The sequence below is a fragment of the Phyllostomus discolor genome, chromosome X (genome assembly GCF_004126475.2).
Source record: "Phyllostomus discolor isolate MPI-MPIP mPhyDis1 chromosome X, mPhyDis1.pri.v3, whole genome shotgun sequence".
Classification (NCBI taxonomy): domain Eukaryota; kingdom Metazoa; phylum Chordata; class Mammalia; order Chiroptera; family Phyllostomidae; genus Phyllostomus; species Phyllostomus discolor.
Genome location: NC_050198.1, coordinates 29,181,371 through 29,200,352, shown reverse-complemented (window position 1 = coordinate 29,200,352; position 18,982 = coordinate 29,181,371). Strand labels below are relative to the sequence as shown.

Here is an 18,982-nt window from a genome sequence, read left to right as displayed (position 1 = left end):
AAGAATAAAAATGGAGTTGATAAGATATTTACATACTAAAGGCTGCAATAAATCATCTAATTAAAACCAGCAAGCATGTCCCTCAAGAAACTATCTAAAAAAACTAGATACAAGAAAACTTGATATATATCAATAACATGCACAGAAGTGCAATTTGGTTTTAAATGATTAAATAAATAACTGAAAGTTTAATCACAGTAGTAGTTAAAAGATAAAATCTTTAAGTCATATGAAAACTTTTCATAAAGTAAAAAGACTGTAATATTTTAAGCATATCAATAATTAAAATATTACCCAAGAAAGAATCTGAGTGGGTCAGTCAAAATTTGTTTTCATCAAATATTTACTCAGAAGCTAATCATTTAACAAGTTATACTGATTATAATATGCAGACAAGTAAAAAAGTAACCACTTTATATCATCTCTCTGCAAATCAAGATATCTTAAGCTATAAATTCTTTAGAGCACTTACTGAACAATCACCTATAATTCATAATTTTACTTTCATATTGCAAGTAGTACCTTTGAATAAATTCTTTAAAACTGTAATATAAATCAATACATATTTCTGTTTCCCCCCATCATACAGTTCTATCAATGGTCTAGTTATCACTATGACTTGAGAAAAATATTTGAAAAGGTTTATATAAGACATTATTGAAAAAGCCTATTTAATTATATTAATACCAGAGATACAGGATTCCCAATTGTATTGATCATGCATCAACCTCATTTGGGAAACTTTTGACCTAGAATCAGTTCAACAGCATATTTTAGACAACTTTCCCAACTGTAATACCTAAATTATAAAGCTCCTATAGATAGTGGCCTTAAAGGACATGTGAAACAAAGGCTGGGGTTCTCTGTCACTTAATATTCAGTCATGTACAGAGGCCTTGTGGTCAGCAAACTGAGTGTTCTTTTACTAAAATTATGTTTTTAAAAGATAGCAAATTTCCAAAATATATAAGAGATTATCTACTGAAAATCTCAGCAACTAAGAAAGCCAGGGAAATAGATAGAGTAAAGAACTATAATAGAATAAGTTACCATCATAACAAAGGTTCTCATTTATTAACTGCCAACTACACCTTAGAACTATAGGCATTCTAACGAAAACCTCATGTTATCCATTTAACTATCCTTCAATGTTTAAAGACACTAAATCCCCAAAATTCCATCCTCACCTATTCTAACAATTCTCTCCTCTTCCTCCTGTATGAATTTCTATCTCTCTACTGAATTTTTCCCATTAGCTTTCATCCATCTTAAATTTCTTTATCTTCTATTTCTCCCATCTTTTTAAAAACAAAAACTAATTTTTTGTTTTAAAACAAAAAATAACTCTTAATCCCACTTTCCCTTCAGATACCTGTTTCTCTGCTTCCCTTTTATGTCATGGTCTGTGGGAATGGCACCCCTAGCATTGTGCAGTGCAAAGCCCACGTGACTATATGTATCTGTACTGGAATTGCCTATACTTGTTGCTTCTAATTGTTCTCCTTCCATTTTCTGTTGAATCCAACTACAAGCAGGCTTTTGCCTCCCCCCACCACTAATCCACTAAAATTGCTCTTACCCAAATATCAGCAAATCTTTTTTATAAAGGGTCAGATAGTAAATACTTTAGGCTCTGTGGGTCACATAACCTGTCATACATTCTCCTTTTTTTACAACACTTTAAAAATTCAAAAACTGGAGTACAGGCCAAGATGGAGGTGTAGGTAGATACATTTTGCCTCCTTGCACAACCAAAAGAAGGATAACAATGAATTTAAAAATAAAAAACACCAAGAACTACCAGAAAATGGAACTGTATGAAAGTCCAAAAATCAAGGAGTTAAAGAAGAAACATTAAACCAGAGTAGTAGGACGGGAAGAGATGGACAGCCTGGGCGGGCAAGGAGGTGGCTGGCCGACTGATATATCCCACATTTGCGTGCCCAGGAGAAACAATTGGGGAGTGAGAAAGACCGTACAACCCAGGGTTTCAGCGCAGGGAAATAAAGCCTCAAAACCTCTGACTGTAAAAATCTGTGGGAGTTGCGGGAGTGGGAGAAACTCCCAGTCTCACAGGAGAGTTCATTGGAGAAACCCACAGAGTCCTAGAATGTACACAAGCCCACATACCTGGGAATCAGTACCTGAAAGGGCACAACTGGCTTGTGGGAAGTGAGGGAAGTGACGTACAGAGGGGCCATAGTCCAGCAAGCAACACTGTTCTCTTTTGGACCCCTCTTCCAAAGATAGTGCCACAACACAGTGAAGTGGTTTGCCCCACCCTGGCAAATACATAAGGTTCTGGTCCTTACACTGTAACAGGTGCACCAAGACAAAGAAATATGGCCCAAATGAAAGAACAGATCAAAACTCCAGAAAAATAACTAAGTGATGAGGAGACAGACGACCTGTCTGATGCAGAGTTCAAAGCACTGGTAATCAGGATGCTCACGGAACTGATTGAGTATGGTCACAAAATAAAGGAAGAAATGAAGGCTACCCAAAGTGAAATAAAGGAAAATATACAGGGAACCAACAGTGAAGGAAAGGAAACCAAAACTCAAATCAACGATTTGGAACAAAAGGAAGAAATAAACTTCCAACCAGAACAGAATGAAGAAACAAAAATTCCAAAAAAATGAGGCCAGGCTGAGGAACCTCTGGGACAACTTCAAATGTTTCAACATCCAAACCATAGGGGTGCCAGAAGGAGAAGAGAAAGAGCAAGAAATTGCAAACTGATTTGAACAAAAATAAAGGAAAACTTCCCCAAAATGGCGAAGGAACTAGACTTCCAGGAAGTCTAGGACATTCAGAGAGTCCCAAAGAAATTGGACCCAAGGAGGAACACACCAAGGCACATCACAATTAAGTTAACCAAGATTAAAGATAAGGAGAGAATCCTTAAAGGAGCAAGAGAAAAAAAGACTGCTACCTACAAAGGAGTGCCCCCCTAAGACTTGACTATCAGCTGAGTTCTCAAAAGAAACCTTACAGGCAAGAAGGGGCTGGAAAGAAGTATTCCAAGTCACGTAAGGCAAGGACCTACATCCAAGATGACTCTATCCAGCAAAGCTATCATTTAGAATGAAAGGGCAGATAAAGTGCTTCCCAGATAAGGTCAAGTTAAAGGACTTCATCATCACCAAGCTCTAGTAAGAGCTTAATATTAAATATTAAATGGACTTATCTATGAAAAAGAAGAAGATAAAAAACTATGAAAGGTAAAATGACAACAAACTCACAACTATCAACAACTGAACCTAAAAAACAAACACAAACTAAGCAACTAGAACAGGAACAGAATCACAGAAATGGAGATCACATGGAGGGTTATCAGTGGGGAGGGGGAGAGGGAGAATGGGGGAAAAGGTACAGTGAATAAGAAGCATAATAGGTAGGGCACAAAATAGGGGAGGAGGTCAAGAATAGTACACGAAATGGAGAAGCCAAAGAACTTATATGTACCACACATGGACATGAAGTAAGGGGGTGGGGAATGTTGGAGGGAGGGGGGATGTAGGGTGAAGGGGCATGAAGAGGGAAAAAAGTGAGACAGGCATAATAGTATAACCAGTTAAATATACTTAAAATTTTTTTAAATCTTTAAAAAAAATTTTAAGAAATGCAAAAATCATTCTTAGTTTATAGGCTGTAAAAAAACAAAAACAAAAAGCAGGTCATGGTCATGGGGTGAATCTGACCTCTAGCTTGTAGCTTCCTGACCTCAGCAATGTCAACAAACAGCTCAGATGGTCAATTTTATACTCCTCACTGTACCTGACCTCTGTGCATTATGTGCTTTATACATTATCACACTCTTCTCCTTAAAAGACTTTACTTCCCTCCAGGACATTACTCACATTCTCCTGATCTCCCATCACCTTGCTGATCATTCTTACTCTCATCTTCTTTGCTAGTTCTTTAATTTCCTGACCCATTACACTACAATGACCCTAGGCTCAGTCTTGAGTTCCCTTCTCTGAATTAGCATTACCCATCCTTCTAGTTGGTTAGACTGGCTTAGACTCCTCTTCTTCAGACACCACTCTGTCAGCCTATCCTGTTGGTTCTACCTTCCAAATACTGATCCTTGAACAACATGGGTTTGAACTGCATGGGTCCACTTATACATGGATTATTTTTTTCAATAAATACTGTAAATGTATTTTCTCTACATATATGCTTCTTTATTATCCTTATTTACCTATACGAATTAAGACATTTTTGCATGTTTTCTTTGATTTTTCCTCCGAGTCTAGAACAGGACATGTACATAGTAGGTGCTGAACATTTCTTTAATAATGAATAAAACTATTAATCACTCTAGCAGGGATGGTTCCACCAAAAGCCACTTCAAGAATAAACTTAGCAGCCTTAGAGAAAGAACTTATCTCATTTTATCAATATAAGGCTAACCTAAGGCAATAAGTCAAATATTTTTTATAGTAGAGTAGTACAAGTACAAGTAATTTGGCAATATGTATTGGCAACATTTTTTAACATGCTTACTCTTTGATCCATTTGAAGCACCCGTTCCATGAAAACAATCCAAAATATAGGAAAAGCCATGTGCATAAATAATCAGAATTAAAATAACAAAAATTAAGTATCTAACAGTGAACTACTGCGTAAAATACAGTACCCTAACTGATAAAAATAATGCTTATGAAATCCATAACTCTCTTTTAAAGACTTTACAGGCTCCATTTTGCCTCTAAGACAAATCAGACAATTTTTTCTACCTCCTTTAGCCTCGTATTTCATCCTCCCCTCTTAATGTATAATAATCTACACTTATAATCTATTCACTAGGCACACATTACCAGCTCTCTCTCCCCTGCCAAATTCCCTAATTTCTGAAGACTCTAAAATCTTGGTCATCTGGCCTCCTAGGTACTCTGATAGCACTTTTCCATCTAAGTCACACTTCATAGTAATTTCTAGTAATTGCTTCATTAATGGTCTTTTTCTCCTACCAGAATGAATACCTACCACCTAGCATAGCACCTGATCACAAGTAGGGCAAACACATGCAGAAATGAACTAAGTAACATTACATAAATGCTTATAATGCCACTAAAAATTAACAGTGGGTTTTGGGAATTTTATGATTGTTTTCCTTTCAAACTTTCCATTATTATCTGCGTGTGTGTGTGAATTTTATAACGGAAAAGAACATACACTCTGCACAAATATACTGAGTCACAATGTAGTAATAGCACTGTAGTACCAAAACATGCCTATAAAACCAGTTCTTCAAACTTTTATTTCTCCTTTCAAAATGAATAAAACCAAATAAACACAAATATTATATGAGAAGCCAATAAGGCAGCTAGTCATATTACCTGAGTGGAGTTAGATAGTTGGTTTTTCCACGGCTCCTCTGCGCTGCTGGTCAGGTTTGTGCGGTTATGAGGTAGAGTGAGTGTGTTTCGCTGCGGGTAAGGCACGTTTCCATTACTTCCACTTCCTGTTATGTGATTATTGCCTATCAAAATAGTGTCTGTACTTTCCAGCGTTCTTGATGTGCTACAGGGAACATGGCCTGCAGAAAAGGGTCCATTGGCCAAAGGCTGCCCAGGGCAGGCAGGGCGGACTCCAGGCTGAGAGACGCTAGGCACTCTAGTCAGAGCAAGCTGTGTCTGCTGGCCAGAGACTGAGTTGGTAGGCAGTGATGAGTCAGTTGTTGGCCCATTAGGAATTCCAGTAGATCGTACCTGTGCAACTCCTGTCTGTCTCATCTGTTGAAAAAAACAAACAAACAAACAAACAAAAAAAACCATGCTGCTTGTGTGGCCCATGGAGGAAAGAATCAGATTATGAAGGTATATGTATAACCAGCATTTTACCCTACATTTAATTTTTCTGATTTTATCCAACATTTAATTTTTCTAGGTGGAAATACGCCTTAAAAACAAGAAATCATTATGTTTGTTCCTATTTAGATTAACTTCCTTAGAAAAGCAGAAATTAGCCTCATTTTTAATAAACATCCCTTTAGTAATGACTAAAGAAAGCAGCTGAATATTATGGAAAACAACTCTGGAATTTATGTCTTTTTCTCAATCACAAAATAGGGTATCTTAAAATCTCATTCTCTTAGATTTACACGCCAAACCTTTCAAATTGAACAAACACTAAAGAAAACCCACCTCAATTTGACACAGATAGCCTATTAAGTATTAAATAATGTGAAAAACCCATAGGATACATACAAAATAGCATTTAAATGAATAAAATGCAAAGTCTTGTGTTCAAACTTAAATTTATAGCTGTTTTATCCTAAAAATCTGCCTACTATTAATATTACAAGAAGCACAGATTACTCAATTATATAAATACTAGGAAAAAGTAGAAGTAGGCATGAACATGCTCTAAAAACGATGTTTCAGTCAATAAAAACACTCCAAATGCTACCAAATTTTAGGGGGGGAAATGCTATACACACTTGGTGTTGCTGCATTAAGACAAACTGACTTTCCAGCTGTTCCAGCATCAGTTTCTGTGCTGGATTTAAATTATTTCTATTTGCACGGAGCTGTTCCAAGTGCTAGAAGAAGAAAAGAAGAAAAAAGAATATAGTCAAAGACTTACCAAGAAACTAGCTCAAACTCATTATTCTAAACAACCTTTCCCTGAAATGACTAGATAAACTCCAAACCACTTTCTAGTCAAAGACACTAATTTCTGACCAATAGTAATCAACCCCGAGATGAAGTCTTTCAAGAAGTTGGAGAAAGTTAAGAAAGAAATAAACATTCAAACAAAAAAGAACCTCACAGACACAAAGAATAGATTAGTGGTTACCCGAGGGCAAGGGGGTTAGCAAGTCAAAGTGGATAAAGAGGGTCAGTGGTAAAAGATGCTAACTAGACTTTTGGTAGTGATCACTTTGTACTGCATACACTTATTGAATTACACAGTCATACACCTGCGACAAATACTGTTTGTATACCAATTTTATCTCAATTTTTTAAAAGTGATAAAAAATAAACATTCATTTCAAGGTTTACTGAGATAAATGGGCACAAACTTTTACTCTTTAACACAATATTTTTCAGTATTCACACAGAAAGCTCTTTAAGTTTAAAAATACATTATGACAAGTACACTCAAAGCAGCACTGTTTGGAAAAGTCTGAAGAAGATCAGACCTGACTGTGATCTACTTAAATCAGGGTATAACATCTGCATAAGGAAATATGGTGTTCCATAAAAGAATAAGGAAGCCCTTTATATAGTGACATGAAAAGGTCTATAAAAGAGATCATTAACAGTATAACATTCTACCATTTATGCAAAAAAGAATAACAACAATGTATGTGAGAAGGGAGATATATATTTTCTTGTACATCCACAACATATCTCTGGAAAGATAAACTATGAACATTGGCTGTCTGTTAGGAGGGTAATTGAACAATTAGGGTCATGAGTTGGAAAAAGAATTTACTTTATACACCATATATTTCTACTGAAGCAGTTTGAACCATTTGAAAATAAATGAAAACAAGAATGAATTATCTCTATTAATCTGGTAAATGTGGGTTCATTTTACTCATGTGCATATTAATTGAGTTTACTACTATTCATTTTTAAGAATACTTTAAAAACTTTAAGCTTACTACCTCTACTCTTTTTTAATAGAAAAAACAATTTGTCAAAAACATATCTCACATACCTGTAATTTCTGTGGTGTCAAAGACCATGAATGAGTTTGTTGCTGTACTGGAGGATGTGACACTGTATGGCCACTACTCCAATTATCAGAAGTATTCTGAGGAAAATTAATAAAAAATTTAAAAATATTTGGTGAAATCTATAGTGATAATAACAATGACTAATTGAGGCCAAATGACTACGATTGGAATATTTACACATACAAGATATTATGACATTAACTTTTTAAAAATAATTTTACATGCATAATAAATTTGGAAAAATCACAAATCTTAAAAATATTGTATCTTTAATAAACCACCCAAAAAAGGCCCACCCCTAAACTATGGCCCAAATGGCTATCCTAAATATCACACTGTCTACTAGATCCAACATGAAATTTATTCCAATGTCAGTAGAAAGTGATAATGAAAAGTGTGCTGCAATCTTAACGGCAGGGAGATGAATAAAATGATTTTATGAATGCAAATTTATCCCTACTTTCTATATTTAATATGATAGTAAGAATTTGGAATGGAAAAACTCAAACCTTTAACTCTTTGATGTCCACAGATTTAAAACAAAGGACAGGAGATGTTCAAACTGCACAAGTTCAGGGCAGCTGAGAGGTTCTTTTTTTTTTTGACAGGATTTTCTATTTCTCTAAAATATATACCTTTGATGGACTAGATGTTCTTTTCCTCTTGGCAGGACTGGACAGGTCATCTACTTGGCTAGAAGGAATCATGTGTAGTGGCAAGGATTGCTGTGAAATTGGTGTTTGACTGAGGCCTAATACAGGTTCTGTATTTGGATGATGAGGTTTACATGCCTAAGAATCACAGAAGGAAGACAAAAATAGGGTTCTATATATTCTTAATTCATTCCTTCAAATTATAAAACTTTACAAGCTGCATACTTTTCAAAGCTATGTGGACATCGCTGATTGCAATTATTGAAAATCAAAATCAAATGAATCATCAATGGAGGAATGTGTACCTTCCTTTGAAAAACTTGCATTAAAAATTAAATCACTGCAGCATTATTTTAAGAAATCTCTTTCAAAATCATGAAACTGCACAAAGGTTCTAAACTGGCACCCCAAAATTTCTTCCCATATCAGAGGGAGTTTTACTTTGATCTAGATTCCCTTTACAATTAAAGTAAAAGGCCTTTCATTAATAAAAGCCTCCTGTGCTTAGTAAAATATGCTTGACCACTACAGATTGAAAAGAACCCTTAAAGCTGGGCACCTGCAGAACATAACCCAACTTCTCACCTGCTGTGCTGTGTTCATGGCACCCTGCCTGGAGGTAAGCTCTGCGGGGATTGGTAGGCTCCATGCCTCCTCAATACTAGGAAGTAATTTAGTTTTATTCTGTAGACTACCTTGTGGAAGGTTACACAACTGAGCCTAGGAAAAATTATGTAAAAAGCAAATTTAACACAAGCCTACTTGAGTAAGAGCAAGTCCACTAAATCTTCCTAAATGCTACAACTAATTGTTTTTTTTATAAGAAAATAGATTCTTAATTTGGGGTTTCAGAAAGATACTAAGTATAAAGAGGGTAACCGAAATATAAACCTTTGTGAAAATTAAAACAAAGCTGAGATCTGTTTTTAGAGTTCTTATAGCTGTCTTCTCATGAAACTCCAAGCAAGAGTGAAAGACAATGTTTGTGTTCTTTTCTCTAAAATGCTATGACAACTTAAAAATGTAGACAGTACATAGAAAAAAAATCATGTAAATTAATATGTACCAACAGAGTAAATGTGCAAAAGTGCATCTTTTAAAATACTGCATATCTTACTTCAAATGAAAAGTAAAATAATATTACAAGCTATGGTATGTTTACAAGATATGGAAACAAATTATAGACAACACAACTAGACAAACTTTCCAACCACCCTCCTCCTGCCTGAGTGTCATAGAGAAACATGCCTTTAAAAAACTGCTATTTAAAAATTTTACCTGTAAATACTTAATTCGTGCTGCAAGTGCAGAGGTATTACTACAACTTTTGCTTCTGGTTGCATTTAAGTAGCATTTAATGGCATCCTGAGGCTGGTTGCAGGATTCATAGAGTGTGCCTAGGTCCATCCAAGCTGCAGCATGGCCATGATCCAATTGTACAGCACAAATATAGGCCTGTAAAGCATCCATAGGCTGATTTTGCTGCTGATATAGCACACTGGAAAGAGAAATTACAAAAAAAATCAACAAAGAACTGTTTGGCTTCACAACATGATAAAAACTGTAATGTGCCCTGGCTGGCGTAGCTCAGTGGACTGAGCGCAGGCTGCGAACCAAAGTGTCACAGGTTCGATTCCCAGTCAGGGTACATGCCTGGGTTGCAGGCCATGACTTCCAGCAATCACACACTGATGTTTCTCTCTCTCTCTCTCTCTCTCCCTCTCTCTCTCTCTCTATCTCTCTCCCTCCCTCCCTCCCTTCCCTCTCTAAAAATAAATACATAAAATCTTTAAAAAAAAAGTAATGTACATTATATGTGATGCAACTGTCTTTGTGTATCAGTTACAATTATTGTAATACAAAGTCTTACCCTATTGAACACCATGTATCTGCACTTGCTTCTGATTTATCAATAGACTGCCTGTAAGATATAAAGGCATCCTGAACTTTCCCAATACTTGAATAGCACCTAAGAGGAAAGGGGGAGGGGGGAAAAATCAAGCAATTTCCATTAATACACATTAATTAATTTGCTATAAGGATTGACTATATGTCAATGCAAATGACAAGACCTAATAAGCTAAAATGTTTGTCACTGTGTATAGGATAATTACAATGTACACTAATTAAACCCTTCAGTAAAAACTATATTATAGTCTATCCCATAGGTGCTAAAGTATTTTAATTGAATCAGATTTCCATTCTCCTTTCCTAAATAATAACAATGAATCGCTTCTTGGCCTTTTGGCTAAGAGCAAGTGTAGTATCTGTTCTTATCAGTTTAATAGTAACAACGAGGGCAATAATTTTTTAATTTGTGAAAAATACAAACATAAGACATAGTTAATATCAAGCTAATTATTACAAACATTAAGAGTAGCAAGGTATGGTTAACGTTTCAAGGACCTTTCATTTTTTTAAATGCAGATGGTACCTGATGGATACATAGAATAGCAGCTGAAATTATAAATAGAGAAATTATGTTCTTATTGTTTGGCACTAAAGAAAAAAAACAAAAACCCCCGGTCCCTGTCTTCAAAGAAATTACAATTCAGTTAAGAATCAAAGACACATTATAAATGTCATGATGCCATATTAAATGGCTAGCAGAGATAATAATTGATTTGAGAAATTTAGGGTAGAAGATACCGTAATACACACTACAGGATTTAGGAAAGAAAGGGAACGGTAAGAGTAAGGGATCTGAATATGTGTACATGCATGTTGTTTAGATCAGTGATTTCCAATTACTGGCCAGTATATAGCAATTTGGGCAAGCAAACAAAATGGAAAAACAACACATACATACATACATATGTATGTTTTCCATTAAGCTAATTAATATATGTAACTATAATTTACTTATTTTGAAATACTATTGGCTGAGTACACAGCAAAAAAAAAACATTACTGTTTTTACTTGCCCAAATACCATGTTTTTACTTTTTTAATTGAATTTACTGGAATGACATTGGTTAATAAAATTATATAGATTTCAGGTACACAATTCTATAATACATCGTTTGTATAGTGTATTGTATGTTGACCATCCCAATTTCAGTTTTCTTCCATCACATTTTAATCCTGATAATTATTCTTTGGAATGTTACTGATTAATGTAATCCAAAGATCTAACTAAGAACCACTGATTCAGGCAGAGAAGACAAGAGAAGGCATTTCAAAAGGTTGTCTGAACAGTATGCACAAAACCTAATGCATATAAAATAACACAGATACAAAGAGTAGAGAGTTTTAAATCCAGCCCAAGAATACCCTGACATTTGTTCTACTAAGGAGACTGTTGCAATGAAAAGAACTTTACAGAGATATTAATCTGCTAACAATAAACTAAAAGGAAAATAAATTGTGGACAGTAAAAACAGTGGCTATACTCACTGGTTTGAACAGGCCAAAATTGGGGTTAAAGTGATGAAAATGGCATAAAAGAGAAAGATGAGGGAAACAATAAACCAACGACGGATTGATTAGATATTCATAGGGGGTGGGAGTAGAGTTGTAACTGTGTCTTATGTTCGTATTTTTCACAAACTAAAGAATTACTGCCTTCATTGTTATTATTTAGAAAAGGAGAACTGAAATCTGATTCAGCAAATCTTACCAATACAGAAGGTTTTTCTCGGTTTTTAACTCTATAAAATTAAAGCCTCTTACTATATAGAAAACCAGAGATCAAGTTATATAAGCAAAATGGGGAGTGTGTGTGTGTGTTTTCTCAAATCTGTACTGTAAGTATTGCAGTGATATAACCTTTAGTTATTTATTAAAATAACTAAATAACTAATGAACACTTATTAATAACTAATTAATAAGTGTTCATTAATGCAGCACGCTTTAACATCTATAGGACAAGCTATAATACAGTTTTCAAGCCTGATTAAAGGGAGGGGAAAAAGTGAGTATCATTGGGAAAAATAAAAGGAGAAGCTGGTTTATAGAAGAATATAATAAATGAAGTTTGAAATATGCTGATTTTGACATGAGGTGAGGACATTAAAATGAGTAAAGAATAGGACATGTGGTTCTGGAATTTAATACCTTGGAGTACAGAAATCTAGATTTGGAATTTAACCATGTGAAAGAGAAGGTGTAAGAACATAGGACACCTATTAAGGGAGAGGTAAAAATAAGCCTAAGGAATAACTAATCTTGTGGATTGGGCAATACAAGAAATGTCAGTGACTGAGACAAAGAAGTGTCAGACAGCATCTGCAAACTGTTTTACAAGAGGAGAATACAGGAAAAACTGCCATTAACAATGGCAAACAGGGACAGACACCACAAAGAAAGGAACTGTTTAACAGATAATAGAAAACATGTTCTGTTTGTTGTTGTTGTTAAATCAAAGATAAATCCCAGACTTATAGACAAATCTGTCTAACCACTGCAATAAGCAGTAATTACTGAAACCGATGTTTTTACATTCCATTCCTACAAAGTGAAAGTAGAAAACCAATGTGCCCAAACACACTTCTTCAGTCCAACTGCCAAGAGGTTTTATTAGTTTTTTCCAATGAAACTTAACTAGGCTCCCCTGATACGGCCCTGTATAATTAAAAAAGTACTTGGTGAACCTAGGATCTAGTCCCTATTGTACAGGGCTGTCTCAACTAGATGACAGTAGCATTCCCCATAGTTGTGATGACCAAAATGTCTCAAGACATAATGAAACGTCCCCTATGGGGCAAAACAGCCCTTACTCAGAACCACTGATCTAATACAACCCTCTCATATAATTGGTTAAAGACAATTAAATTAAAGCCTCAAGAAGGATAACTGTACCTTCATGACTCCACAAATAGCCTAGCCAAGGCGTGAATCCCTGTCTCTCAGCTCCTAACTAAATGCTTCTTTCCACCATTCCATAAAAGCTAAAACCAATTAGAAACCAAATACAATCTGATGACGGTCCAAAATATAATCTATTACATACACACACATAAGGTATATTTCATAGAATCAATAAGCACAATTCATACATTCAAAGTACAGAGACAAGTTTATAGACTTTCAGAAAACTATTTTCATTACATGATAATGTATTCAATAATGCTTCTACTTTCTCACTGAAAGATTTCAAGAACTATGTAGATAGATCTATTAATCAAATATGTCCATTCTAAAGTATATATCATTAATCAAAATTATAAATAGCAAGGTTCCATTGGCTACTGGTAGTCCCAGTCAGAATGAGTTCTCTGTTCTGCTAAATTGACATATAAAGAAAATAGTAGTGCACTGTTGGTGGGACTGCAGACTGGTACAACCACTATGGAAAGCAGTTTGGAACTTCCTCAGAAAACTAAAAATGGATCTGCCTTTTGACCCAGCAATTCCATTGCTGGGACTCTATCCTAAGAACTCTAAAACACCAATACAAAAGAACCTTTGCACCCCAATGTTCATAGCAGCACAATTTACAATAGCTAGGTGCTGGAAGCAACCTAGATGCCCATCAGTAAATGAATGGATCAAAAAACTATGGTACATTTACACAATGGAATTCTATGCAGCAGAAAGAAAGAAGGAGCTCCTACCCTTTGCAACAGCATGGATGGAGCTGGAAAGCATTATGCTAAGTGAAACAAGCCAGGCAGTGAAAGACAAATACCACATGATATCACCTTTAACAGGAATCTAAACAACAAAACAAAACAAAACAAAACTAGCAAAATATAACCAAAGACACTGAAATAGGGGATAGTCTGACAGTGGCCAGAGGAGAGAGAAGAGGGAATTTCAGGGGGGAATGGGTAGGGTTTACAGGAACAAATTTGGAGGACACATGGACAAAAACTAGGGGTGGGGGGTAATGGGGGGAAGGGGGGAGGGTTGGGTGGGTGGGCTGGAATGGGAGTAGGGGGGAGAAAACTGTACTTGAACAATGATTGAAATAAAAGAAAAAAAAATCACAAGAAAAAGCATTTCAGTACTTGAATAAAGAATTACAATCTGATATGACTTTTAAAGAAAACAGCAACAATTCAAGTCAAATGAAAATCCAATAAGCAAAAGAAGAAATGTTCTGGAAGACTAGATTATGGTGAGAAAACTACCTGATTCAGAAGCTTTCTTTTATTTTTTGACTTCCACAAACCTTTGTTATAATATATTTAAAAGGAAAAATACAATGATTGGGTTATAAATATAAACTAACACTTTAGATCATAATTCAAATCTCTTAGCTGGAATAAACAAAAGCAAAACTGAAGTGTCTGATAAGTCTCACCTTCCAAGGAAATACCAGGACTGGCCAGAATTAGGATCTGCTTCCAAGGACTTTTGGAGATACTGAATAGCATAGTTTTCCTTGGTGGCTTTATCTGCCAGGAGATCTATAGTGTGATGCATCCAACCTACAGTAAATGATTTAAAATATTTACCTAAATGATTTAATTGTTCTTCTATTGTTAAGAATACCAAACCGAAAATAGAAGTACTCTTTTCAGTCAATTAATTCATTTAGTTTGATGTATACTCTCAAAATTTTGAATTACCAATTCTGATCATATGAAAACCTATTTCTCACAGGAAGGTACAATCAAAGCTATGAAAAACTTTTACTCCAGGGAAATTAAAACAATTTTAAGCATTTACTTAACACTTATAAACTATAGTTCCTAATTTTGGTATCTGAAAACATTCCAAGTTATGAAACAAAACATATAAAGATGTTAAATTTATATCACCATTGCACATAAAAAGTTATGTTCATTTTAAGAATCTCCAAGACAGTGTAAATATAAGAAATAAATATAAGACTATATAATCAGTAATAGACCAGAGTAAAATACACACATACCCTATGTTACTGATGTAGGCCACATATATTCACAACTTACATAAGTACAAACTGTAAGGTATTTGACAATTAAAAAATACAAAAGGCTGTAAGTATATTCATGTGGTGCGAATAAAAGTAAAACAAAATGGGTACAACAAACATTTAATAAATAAATTTAGATAATGCATATTCTCACTTATATGTGGACTGTTAAAAAGCTGAACATATAGAAACAGAGAACGGAATGGTGATTACCAGAAAGAGGGCGGTGGGAAAATGGGGAGATGTTGACGAAAGATTATGGAGTTGTAGTTATTTAGGATGAGTAAGGCTAGAGAAGCTACTGTATAGGAGAATGACATAGTTAATAATAGTATAATGTATACTGAAAAGTTGTTAAGAGTAGATTTCAGATGCTCCCACCACACACAAAAACAAATGGTAACTATGTGAAAAGATGGATGTGTTGATTAGCTTCACTGTAGTAATCATTTCACTATGTATAGGTATTTTAAAACATCATGTTGTGCACTTTAAAAACAATTTTTATTCTTTATAAATAAATAAATAAATAAATAAATACATAAATGGTGGCATAAGCAATCACAGGACTGGATCATGAAATACTGCATTCTAAACCTTCAAGACACACAAAATAATGTGGTTTAATTTGCTGGGGAATCCTATTTCAGTTGTGGATCAATGTAAGTACATAATATCAATTCTGCTTCTTTGTGTATACACTGTAGTATATATAACAAATAAGGACCCTTATTTCCTGACATTTATTATAGTTGCTATGCTGCAAAAGATATTTTAAGGGGACTGAATTACTGTGTTTTATGGAAATGTAAGTCAATCATATCATTATTCATTTGTTCCTCCCTTATCTCTCCTGCAACTATTAAGAACAGGACCTAGAGTAACAGGCTCTAGAGGAGCTACTTAAGCAGCAGGAACAAGCAACTAGAAAAGATTGATGTTCAGGCATATATTAGACTCAATTAGTGGAAGTATTTTTTTCCTTTTAAAACCATGGAAAAGTTTACTTATATACTCTAAAATATGGTAAGCCAATGCCAAAGAGGAAAGGTAATTCAGACATAACTAAAACCAAAACTATTTCAATCAATTTCTTAAATTTAAAAGGTATATGTGTTTTTGCTGTTGACGCCTTATTCACAGCAGCTAAAATGCATAAAAACTTAATGATAAATGGTGTGCATAAAAAGAGCAATTCGTATCAAATATTTAATATTAGCTGAATGAGTAAGCTGTTTAATTCTAAAGGCATCATTTGTACTTAAGAACATAAAACCTTTTTTTATTGTATCAGTAAATTTGTTTATATTTAAAGATACAAATTCGAATTACTCAAATATTATATATAAACCATTAAAGACAAATACTTAAATACTTTCACAATTTTTAAAAGTATGGATAACTCAAGTAAAATTCTAGCCACAGATTAAATTAAAAACAAAAACTTTAAAGGCAGTGTGTTTACTTTGTATAATTAATCATACCACACGTACTAATATCATGAAGATAATGATAAAATCTAAGCTTAACTGATTTTAAAATTACATTAAAAACAGTTGTATTATGAAAACATTCATAATACTATGTTGGATATAAATTGTATTTGTGAGACCAAAAACAAGTAAACAAAAGCTTAAAAAAACAACAACACCCAAATACCAAATTTAAGACAAGAAACATGACTCAATTAAATGCTGGAGAACTCCATTACATCTCCTTGGTAATAGTGACACATTACATCCAAATAGTTACATTCCTTTATTTTCAACATTAGAATAGAATTGTATGTGTACAGAAACTATAGCATTAGATATTCCACAATTTTTATATAAAAAGTTTAATTTAATATTACTGATAGAACTATGAAAACAAGCTCACCAGCCACTGACTTTAAGCAAATCACTGAATTTTACTGAGTGCTAGCATATCTAGAATAAAATATTCAATCCCTTTCACCCATGGGTTAAGTATTAGAGAATAAGTTTGAAAATTTAAATGAAATAGCTATACTAACAAATTGTAATGAGATGGACTGTGAAATAGACAATGCTTGGCAAAGGGTGAAAATACTTTGGGTTCAAACTAATTCTATCAAATCTGGGAAAAGGATGGAAAAGGAATAGAATACATGAGCTACATATTTACCATTCCTGATATGTAAGAAACAAAAGAGAAGTACTTATATTACACTAAATGTATACTAATACATACCTAACTGTTGCAAGACAGTTGCTTTTACTTGTGCAGACAGGTTTTCTGTCTGCAAAAGTTGTTCATAAGCTTCCTTTGCAGAATGATACTTCCTCTATAGAACAGAAAAAAAAAAGATTTAAAGAAAAATAAAATTAATATATTTAAAGAACCAGTTCATATATTAAGACTCACACAATACTGATACTTGAAACATATTTTTTAAACCAACTGAAAGAAAAAGTACTAATTCCATTACTGAATGTTCCTTCAACACTAGACAGTTGTGGTTAATAGGCCATGCTTCAGAGTAAATAATACCTGTAAACCATTCAATATGAAGTAGCACTAAAGTATGACCTATTAAGAATTTCCGAAATCTCAACAGTTAAAAAGAAAACCATCTCAAAAATCATCTCAACCTAGTTAATAATATAAATGATTTCAACTTTATTTAGTAACATTAATAAAGCTAGGGAAGTATTCTACCTCCAAGTGCATAATCTGCCTGCCTAGAAATACAAGTTCCCCAAAAATTCCATACTAACAATAGAGCACATGCCAAAGTACTTTACACATTCTAAGTACAAAAGCAGTTAAAATCTAAGTTTAAAAGATATAGTTTCAGGCATATTAAAAAATTCCTATGAAAAAATTTATAATACATATGATTTTTAAGACACCAAATTTCCCAGTTAGTTTGTAATGTATTACACAATGTTTATTTAAGGTTCCATAGGCAAATCTACAAATGAAACCATCTACCCACAGTTCTCTCCCCAAAAGTACTGATATGACTGAAAACTGTTACTGCAAGTTGTAAACCTTAAGATAACTCAATAAAAGGCGGGGCTGGGGGCAGGGAGGAAAAGCCAATGAAGAAAACCTCATAAATATTACCTTTAAAACATACCCAGCAAAACAATGGACTGAAGTGGCTTTTTTCATACCACTAATAGTACACAGCTGCCTAAGCCAACAAATCTTTCTCCAAAATACATATGTTCAAATACAAAACTAGCTGTCTGAGCCTCGGGCAAATCACTTAACCTATAATTTAACATCCCTAAAACAGAGGTAATAATGCCAGATCGTCTATCTAGAATTGCTGTAAAAATCAAATTAAATAAGTAAAAAGCTACAGAAACAAGGAGCTACATAAATACATTACGTCAACATGAGGAAGATTTGAAGATCTATTAAGATTAACAGTAGTTATTACATAAAGTTTTATTCATCAGCTGAATCAGTTCCCCCTAAACATTAATCTGATCTGAAAAAGTCAATTAGATGGTTAATGAAGGATAAGGACCAAGTTATTCAACTAAATTCCTTCAAATGATAAATATTTATTGAACACCTAGTACACAACAGGAACTGCTGGGACCACCGTGTAGTGAAGAATACAAAGAGAAAAGCAAGTAAACATATTGTACATACTGTATTATGTACAATAACAGTATGCTACTTGCTAGAGGAAGAAGGAATATGTGTTAAGTTTAGAGAACCAGCAGGTTGGGCAGCAAATGCAGAGACAAGCAGAGACGACTTCACAGAGACCTTCCTAGACCATGTTAAAGACAAGAGACTGACCTT

At 34.2% G+C, this 18,982-nt stretch overlaps 1 protein-coding gene and 1 pseudogene across 8 annotated transcripts in view; one reads left to right on the top strand and one right to left on the bottom strand.

Moving 5' to 3' along the window:
- Positions 1–18,982, bottom strand: part of KDM6A (lysine demethylase 6A) — a 175,506-nt gene that overhangs the window by 42,945 nt on the left and 113,579 nt on the right. For 3 of the 8 annotated variants that reach the window (XR_004900873.1, XM_028522705.2, XM_036016294.1), the window contains exons 9-17: positions 17,408–17,501; positions 14,600–14,726; positions 10,223–10,321; positions 9,631–9,850; positions 8,938–9,072; positions 8,335–8,490; positions 7,681–7,776; positions 6,452–6,553; positions 5,349–5,744 (exon numbers count right to left, since the gene is read on the bottom strand). Coding sequence is in view for 7 of the 8 variants with exons in the window: in XM_028522705.2 (XP_028378506.1) it covers positions 5,349–5,744; positions 6,452–6,553; positions 7,681–7,776; positions 8,335–8,490; positions 8,938–9,072; positions 9,631–9,850; positions 10,223–10,321; positions 14,600–14,726; positions 17,408–17,501 (1,425 nt within the window). In the remaining variant the exon portion in view is untranslated. The remainder of the gene's footprint in view (positions 1–5,348; positions 5,745–6,451; positions 6,554–7,680; positions 7,777–8,334; positions 8,491–8,937; positions 9,073–9,630; positions 9,851–10,222; positions 10,322–14,599; positions 14,727–17,407; positions 17,502–18,982) is intronic. The other 5 variants (XM_028522707.2, XM_028522706.2, XM_028522708.2 and 2 more) reach the window with 5 other exon arrangements.
- On the top strand, positions 10,581–10,711 carry LOC114505916 (annotated as a pseudogene).